Here is a 9,702-nt window from a genome sequence, read left to right as displayed (position 1 = left end):
TTAGACCTAGGACATGGTTTAAATAAGGGTTAAATTCTGGTGCTGGTGGTGTGAACATGAAACTACTGTGATTGAATGAAGTGTTGAATGGTTGGATTGTGGATATATGTTAACACAGTGTTCTGAGACAGATTTGGTGGATTTGAGACAGAGTATGAGAAAAAGAGAGGTGACAAAGATGACTTCAAGGTTAGGTTTCTGTGTATCTGGAAGTATAAAGATGCTTTTAACTGAGATAAAAATGACTATATCAGAAGCAGTATTGGATGTGGGCATAGATCATAATGTATTTCTTAAAGCTATTTCAGGTTTGAAATGTGACTTCCACATCCAGCTAGAGACTTTGAGTAGGAAGATTGTATATAAATCAAGTTCAGAGATGAGATCTGGATTAGATATAAATGTATGAGATATAAAATAAAGGCATTTTATAGCAATTAATTTAAATAATACCATCAAGTGTTAGCTGAATTGGAGAAAAGAAGGGCTATGAAGAAGTTCTTTAGAATTCTTGGAATTTAAAGATTGTCATCAGTCTTTCTTCAAAGACAAATTTACTGCACCTGTTACAAGAAGAAATAGAAATCTTAATAACCTTGTTGTTAAAAATTAAACTCCTAATTTAAAACCTTCTCATAAAACAAGGGATTGCCTGAATGGTGATTTAAATCAAATATTTTTGAAAAAATACTAATCTTACATAAATCTGTCAGAAAATAGTGGAGGAGAGGAAACTTTACCACCAACTTATTTTATGAAGTTGCGGATATCCTATACCAAAATGAGAAAAATATATTACAAGGAAATAAAAGTATGGATCAAATAAAATTTATCCTAGCAATAAAAGCCCAGATTAACATTTAAAAGTGAATAAAAATAATTCACCTTATCCACAAAATGAGGTAGTAAAGTCATATCAATAAAATCATTGCAATAGATGCATAAAAATCATTTGATTAAATTCAGTACCCATTCATCATAAAAGCTCTCAGCAAATAAGGAATAAATGGAAACCCTAAGACTGATTAGGATTTAATAATGAAAAAACTATAGGTGGCATTATATTAATGGATTAAAAATGGACACTTTATCCTAACATTAGGAAAAGTTAGATGTATGTTCCCAGAATTGATAGTTAATATTGCCTCAGAAAGGTTAGTCAGTGAAACAATACAAGAAAATTAAATAAAACCTATAAAGTTTGCAAATGGGGAAAGCAAAATTTGTTTATCTACAGACAGCAAAATCATATACATAAAAATCCCAAGAAATTACCAAAAGATATTATTATAACTAACAAGAGAATTTTACAAGTTCACAGAACATAAAGTCAGTATTATACACAAGTCCATTACATTTCTGTACACTATTAACAAGCCATTAGAAATTTGAAATTTTTAAATCAGCATTGTTGGTAGGCACAGAAACATGAAAATGTGTAGGCAAATTTAACAAATTGTGTCTAAAAACTGTACATTGGAAACTACAATGGACCAGGTAAAGAACAAGATATATTGTTAAGGTGTCAGTTATTCCAAGTACATATCTATACCTTCAATACAAGTCAAACAAACATTCAAGAAAACTTTATTAAAAAATTGATAAACAAAATCTAAAATGTATATGCAAAAGTAAAGAAAACCAGAGAAAAACTGACAAATTTTGTAAAAGAAGAATGTCGGAACATTTGCTATTGCACTGCAAGATGTAGTATTAAACTGGAGTAATCAAGAAAGTATTTTAGTATTTTAGTGACGTAAAGACAGACATAGAAATCAGAGGAACAGAATAAATAATCCAGAAATAGACCCACACATGCATGATCAACTGGTTTTTAACAAAGTGCCAAGTTGAAACAATGAGGAAAAAAAATAGACTTTTAAACAAATGGTACTGGTAAAATGTATATCTGTATTTTAAAAATGAATCTCTCCTCACTTTATATTTGCAAATAGAATGTATTTGAAATAAATCACATAAAACCTGAAACTATAAAGCTTCTAAAATAAATCATAGAAGATAACCTGCATAATCTCAGAGTATGCAAAGTTCTTAAACAGAACAGAAAAAGTACCAGCATTGAAAATTGATTAATAGATTTCATTAAAATTTTTTTGAATGTGTTCTCTTTGAAAGACACTATGAAGAAAATTAAATGGCAAGCCACTGTCTCAGAGAAAATATTTACAAAACATGTATTTGATAAAAGATGAATATTCAGACTATATAAAGAACAGTTAAAACTTGACAATAAAAAGAGAAAACAAGAACCAAATTAAATAATAAGCAAAAGATTTGAACTCATTTCCTGAAAGAAGTTACATGAAGGCAAATTTACATGAAAAAAATGTTCAGCATCATTGGCCAACAGGAAAATGTGGAATATAACTACATGCCATTACACATTGATTAGAGCAACTAAAATAAAAATTTATATAAAAAAAAAAAGAGCGTCAGCTGAAACCCTCACACATTCCTAGTGGGAATTTAAAATGAAACCACCACTTTAGAGGGCTCTTTGGCCAATATTTTTTCCTTGACTGTTTTTAATAAAATTCAACATAACACCATATGATTTGACACTTGTAGCTATTTATCCAATAGCAATAAAATCATACATCCAAAAAAAGACACATACATTAGTACTGACAGCAGTTTTGTTTATAATGGCCAATAATTAGGAACCATTCAAACATTCATCAATAGGTAAAAGAATTTTTTAAAGGTGGTATATTTAATAATACTCAAGCATACCACTCAGAAACAAACTATTAAGCTATACAACAAAACAGATGAACCTCCAAAGCATTATGCTGAGTTTAAGAAATCCTATTTCTAGTAGTACATATTCTAAGGCTATGTATAAATTAAATTATAGAAAGCAAAGAATTCTCTCTACTTACTGAATCAGATAAGTAGCTGCCTGGGTAGAAGTGTTGACAAGGAGCAAGATGAACTGTAATAAAGCATTAATGCTGTAATCACTACATGTGTGTCATCAAACTCTAACTGCAATGTACACTGAAGTTTGTGCATTTTATTATACATAAATTTTATACCTTGATAATGTTTACTTAAAAGGCATAGTAAAATATGCATGTACACGTAGGTACAGCATAATAACTAGAAAAGGAAGGTCATTATTTCATATGGCAGTTATTCACTTTAAACTTTTTAAAAATTTGTTCTAATTATTTATATATATTTATATATCAAAATAAATGAGTGGCTTAAAGGATAGATGAGTCCAAAATTCAGGGAAAGAATCTGAACCAGCTTGCTTTGATGCATCTTCAAAAGCCATGATATGAAAAAAGACAGAAAATAAGTGGCATAGAGCAGAAGAAAGGAGATCATAATTTTCAAGGCAGTTATGTGGGCATTGGTCCTGGGGTCTCTGGGTCCTTTGAAATTGTGCTGCATATTCTGGAGATGTTGCCTCAAGGAGAAGATTAGCAGAAGAAAAGTGATCAAAGCTACGGTAAATGGAGTTATGGAGAACACAGTCATATTGAATATGATCAGGGCTAAAAATGTTGCAAAGTCACTCATTCTGGAATTCCAAGTTGTGTTTCTTTCACTTCCATGAATCCAGTCTTCAATATATATGTTGATTTGTATCTGATTTAAAATCAAGACGATCAGGTTTCCTAGCAGTATCATCAGAATCACTTTTTTTACTCTCCACTTCAGATAAAGAAAAATAGGCCTTGAGAAGCTGGCTATTTTGAGCAAATAAAAGATGGTGAGGATTGTGGCAAAGCAGAGATTGATGTGATTGGCAAATATCCAGGAAGAAATAGCAATTCTTACTTCTATTTCAGGCATGAGTAAAAGTGGATGATATAGAGAACTAAACCAACTTACTAATACTTTCCAAAGCAGAAAAAGTCTAGAAATTGCCAAGACAATGAGGATTTGATCAAGTAAAGAGAGTTTTCTTTTATTGACCCCCTCTATGCAGTTTATCAGTACTATGAATGCATTGCTCAAATTCTCAAATATGAACTGTACAATCATTATGAGGATGAGGATGTTCTGCAAGCCATTTTCCATGTTCAAACAGAAAATTTAAGGTCTAATATCACTGATGTAAAATGCCACACATATCCTTGAATGTACAGCTAAGCTCTTCCTCTTTCTCCTCCTCCTGCTTCTTCTTTAACAATTGAGCCAGTACAAAGTCAAAAATATCTAAGGTTTGCTAATTAACCTGCATATGTTCCTATGAAATCTTTATTTTTCTTCAGTTTCTCTGCTGAGCCCTAGCTAAGATATTTGTGTCCTCACCATAGGCTACAATATGTTTCATAGATGTTTATGAAGCAAAGTAAAACTCACATTTGCTAACATGCAAATAAAGACATATTCGCTTTCACTGTTTTGTACTTTTTGCCTAGTCTCAGCTGCAGAAAATTTGGTTCCACCAGCTTGAGTTCTTCGGTACAAAGATTATAAATATCTCTTTCACCAAATATGTAGTTAAATGAAGTTTTCTGTGTCTCACAGCATGGCCACAGAGGACTTAAAAAAACATACAAAGAGAAGTTGATGTTATTTCAAGAGTACTCAGTTTCCTGTGGAGCTGAGGCCCCATCTGGTTAATGTCAGGAATGTAGAGAAGCCCATTCACCAGGCCTGAGTCTTCCTCATGCCTGCTTCTTCGAAATTCAGTAGTACTCACGACTGTGCCCAGAGGTGCCAAGCTTCAGATATTATCCACTTTTCCTTTCATGTTTCTTTTTGAAACATAAAAGGGAACAAAAAATAATTTTAAAAAAAAGCAACAATTGCCGAAAAGCACAGAACTATGATATATCATCAATTTCAAAACCAACATCAAAGCAAAGAAAGAGTTACTCATTACCAAGAGCTGTATTTCCTCAGCCTGCCTGAGGAAAGAAAGTGAATCAGCAAAATTCTGAAATGTAGGGACTCAAGAAAGATGATCTACTTTGATATTTAAGTAAATAAAACACTTTTTGTCTTGGCTATAATATAATAAATAGCTATTTTGCTCAATAAAGAAAAAAGTTATTTTTATTTAATAAATATATAACTTGTGAGTTACGTATGTCTGTATTTTATTAATCACTCAAACTTTGCTGGGTGGATCTGCAGAACAGTCAGATACTCTACATTATAAAAAATCAATGAAATAACAACATTCGCAAAGGCTTTTCTCTCATAGACAGGAAGACTCTCTTATTTGCTTTTAAAATTAAAAAAAAAAAAAAGTATAAGGAATTTCTTCAAGCTTGTGTCAAGAGTGCAAATGGAAACACATATGTATGTGTTCTTCAACATTTCTTGGCCATCAGGATTTAGTTGCATGTCTTGCAAACAGCATAGAGTTAGTGAAAAAGGAACTATGACTGTAAAATTATAAGAAATGCATTTTTGTAGGGTCCCTTTTTCCCCCTTGAAGTTATACATTGTCATATGAACTTTTTAGTCAATAAAAATTGTGGAAATGTTGTGTTGCAGTTATCTTCTTGCCTTGACACTCAAACGAGGGTTAAGAAAGAGCATGTGTCGGCCTGAATCCCTGTGCAACCACTGTGTGTACTGGACACATAATAGAAACTAAAAGCAGAGACAAACACACACTTTTCCTCTGTGAAGTCCCCGAGATTTGAGGGACTTCTTAGTGAAGCCTGGTTATTATGGGATGGGCCTTTTGAAGTAAAGTTATGCTGAAACCAAATATCTAACATACACCATCAGTTTCTTATCAATTTATTGTCAATGAGCAAAAAAGATATGTTACTGGTTGCTGGCAAGCAAATTAAGAATTGGCAAAACATTTGGTAAATGGCTACCTATGATTACAAGGAAAGTCAATCACATATCTGAGGATTTTCTCATTCCTGGGAGAGATTATAATTGAATATTGTGGTGCAGTTGACTACATTATTTTTTTTAATTGAGCTAGGAAAATATCTGTGAGTATGAATAAAAATTGTCATGTTTCTCAAGAAACTTGGAGTCTTCCAGTGTTGGAAGATGTAATTGCTTCTCAGAACCAAACAGTATTTGAGTTTTGAAGTCTAATTGAAGCTCAGCCCTCAGGCTAAGCTCATCTCAAGGGTATGGAGTATAATGGAGTATATTTACAGACACAGGTCCAATTGATAGCCATTGCACCCAATAAATCCTTTCAGTTTACCCAAGGCAGGCAGGATAAATATGTGGTTTTCCTGATAAAGCCTCATGTATTCAACGTATCTGCCATTAAGTACAGAAATAAAGGCACACAGTGCAAGAGCAAAGAAATTCAGCAAAGACAGGAGGGTGTTTGAAAAGAACTATGATTGTCTCTGGCACATAAAAGTGAACAAAACCAAATAGATTACACAGTACATTCTTGTCCTTGTGGAAAAATAGATAACACAGTGCATTCTCGTACTGGCGGAGAATTGTAGTCTGTGTTGAATTAAAATGGAGAGCAGGTCTGAAGAGTCCCTGAGCAGGCTCAGCCAGGGAGGCCTCAGGAGTGACCTCCACTGTGTTTGATTCTCAAACATAAATGAAACTTCACTTGAGCTATTTCCTGTAAATGCCTATGTTAAAGAAAAACTGAACTTAAGCTCAGCTAACCAGAAGCAGCCAACAAGCTTGGCTTTCCAGCAGGATAGACCACAGGAGGCAAGTGTCGAACTCTTACCAGATATTTTCCTTCCTGTTCTCCCACCTGTCTTACTTAAGTCCCCTCTTGTATTCCTTCAGGAGAGCTCCTGAACCACTTCTGGTTTTCAGCTTCCCAATTTATGAAGCTTTCTTTGCTCAAATAAATTTATAAAATGTTATTGTGCCTCTCAGTTTACCTTTTCAAAGAACAGTTGAGCTGAAACCCTATTCCAGAGACATAAAGTACTATAAAGACCAACTGGAGACCACAAGAGATGGAGAATCTCTTAAAGATTATACTTTATTTCTAAAGATCTATCTCAATGTATGTGAGATTTATTCTTCTTCCCTCTTGGGACATCTTCAACTGTCACTGGTCCAAAGGGAGCAAATGATGTTTAGTATTTATTGTTTTAGCATTTCTCTGTTATTATTTCATCAAAATACTATTTTTAAAAAATCAACTTTATTGTAGAATAAGGCCAGACCAGTCTTTGTGAAGTCATAACTATCATTTTTCAAATGACTCAGCCAGCAATTTCCATTATAGCAATGTTTTATTTCCTTTATAAAAGAGGTGATAATTTTCCATATTCAAAATGAATGAAGTGTAGTGTTCTCAGATGCAAATAAGGGCAGATTTCCTTTCACTGTTTTCTCTTTCTGGCTCATGCTAAAATGCAGTTTATGAACACATTGAAAGTCATCAGGTAGAAAACTAACAGAAAATTGAAGAATGGAACTGGCAAAAAATTCTGGATTTAGAGATGGCAAGCTATCAGTTCTATCACTATCAGCTACATTATTTATTAGATTTAGATTAAATTTAATTTTTAACTACCATAGAGGGACTGTATTTAACTAAAGGAAATTATTTATTTTGATAAGCCAAAAGATGAAAGTAAAAATTATGAACATTTATCTATTGTTATTTATTTCAATTATTCCACCTAAACAAAACTTGAAGACATATTGTGCACCCACAAATATGCTATAAAACTTTAATTCCTTATCAACAAATCATAAACTTTAGCCACTCAAGTTGCTTTATGGACAGGGGAAATTTTATGTGCTCAAAGAAGTTTGAAAACACCACATAATAACATCACTCTTCTCCTGAATGTTAACAAAATACCTGAGCTTATCACAGAGGTTCTGCAGTACAGAACGTTGTTTCACTTGCTTACCCTCCTTTGGAAAGAATCATCTCCACAAAACATTCATTGACATCATGCTGACATAGTGATCCTTACTCGGTACTGCTTTTCAACCTCCTCTTAACGTTTATATGGAATGGCAAATGCCCATGTGTTCTTTATTTATTTATGTTGAAATATTCTTCTTAAAAAATATTTTGGTTGCTTCACAATATTTTATGTAATAAACTTTATAATGAAATCTTTATTTGTGGAATGAAGCTCCAAAAGTGGGTCAAGTCCTAGGGTCCAAATCAACATAAATATTTAAGATCTCTATTAAAATAGACAAATATTTTGTTCAAATATGAGGATAAATTTCATATGTGCAATAATCAGGTTTTTTATTATTTCAGAAATTGTGTTTGTGTATACAAACAAATATATGTATATATGTATTTTAATAGTATATCCAAGACACAGTGCATTGGTTAATATAATATCTCATAATATATATATATTAAAAAAAGAAAGGCACTTCAGGAAACCAGTAATGAAATATCATTGTCATTGTTTATAAGTAATGAAATATCACAATAATATTTCATACTGGTTTCCTGAAGTGCCTTTCTTTTTTTTAATAAAATGATAATGGTATTAAATATTCTAGTAGCATATACATTGCAAATATTTTTGCAAAGTCTAGTATTTACCTTTTATTATATTTATTGCCTTAGATATTCAGAGGCTACTATAGTTATATTATTAAGTACATTGATTTTTAATGGACTCTGCCTTCAATATCAAAACTTAAAAAATTTCAAGATGATCAAGCTATTTATGACATTTCCTCTGTCTTTGATTATGTATGTACTTCTTACATTGGATATTTGATCCACTTACTATCGGTTTTGGAGAAAGACGTGTACTGCAGATTCCAATTACAATATCAGTGTCAATGATAGTATGATTGAATATTTTTTTCTTCACTTGCTTAAGGCAGCATATTAATACATTTGTACAAAAGCAAGAAAACTTTTCTGAACTTTTCTTTCCTATTCCACTGATGTGGCCTCACACATTCTTTTATGATGGCATGTTATGCTGTTGCCTAAAGAGGAGTCTTACTAGCCAGGAGATGTGAGAGTTTAGACATAGTTATCAGATGATTTTTTTTGGACAGTTGGCTTAGGATGGACCAAACACGTTATTTTTGTTGGCAAACATTCTTTCAGCAACCCTTTTCTTTATGGATTGTTCTTCCCTAAGTTGAAGATGTAAAAGTATTGTTTTTATTTTCTTATAAGAGTTGTAAAGAATTGTTTGCACACATAATAATACACTTATGCATTTTTATTATGTTGTAAGTTAGAAATATATTTTAGTCCCTATAGTAAATGCCAGTCTCAAAATCATTACTTGAAGAATCTTTTCCTCCACTCATTTCCAGTGCCTGCTCTATCACATAGGAGAGTTCTTAGAGGTAAAAGCCTGGCCTCATGTCTTTATTTTGATACCCTGAACTATTTGTTACATAGATAAATTTCATTTCCATTTCCTTCTATTTCTGTGCTCAAACTGTCATTATTTTAATTATTCAAATAAACAATTAATAAATCTTGACATGTTCTAGGACATCCACTAGCATCTTCACTTTTTTCAAGAATTGTCTAGGCTATTTTTGAATCTTTAATTTTTCATATGTAATTAACAATTATGCTGTCAAATCTGATAAGCAATACCTTTGAGATTCTGGTTATGATTACATTAAATATGTGAACTAGTTTGAGCATAATCTATATTTTAAGAAATTAATCAGTGCAAAGCTTTTTAGATCTTTTAAGTCCTTCACTAAAATTGTATACTTATATAATACAATATCTCATAATGCTTTCATAAGACTCCATGATTTATGGTTCTTGTTACCAATGTGAGA

General features: G+C 32.1%; 1 protein-coding gene across 1 annotated transcript; it reads right to left on the bottom strand.

The window, feature by feature from the left end:
• Nucleotides 1-3,195: 3,195 nt before the first annotated feature.
• LOC101960399 (taste receptor type 2 member 13) lies at nt 3,196-4,056 on the bottom strand. The gene has a single exon (XM_005331915.2). It carries the CDS (start codon nt 4,054-4,056, stop codon nt 3,196-3,198), a length of 861 nt encoding a protein of 286 aa, XP_005331972.2.
• Between the last annotated feature and the right edge of the window lie 5,646 nt (nt 4,057-9,702).

This window comes from Ictidomys tridecemlineatus, chromosome 6, assembly GCF_052094955.1.
Source record: "Ictidomys tridecemlineatus isolate mIctTri1 chromosome 6, mIctTri1.hap1, whole genome shotgun sequence".
NCBI classification, from domain to species: Eukaryota; Metazoa; Chordata; class Mammalia; order Rodentia; family Sciuridae; genus Ictidomys; species Ictidomys tridecemlineatus.
The sequence above is the reverse complement of the archived record's forward strand: the minus strand, read 5'-3'. Positions and strand labels throughout refer to the sequence as shown.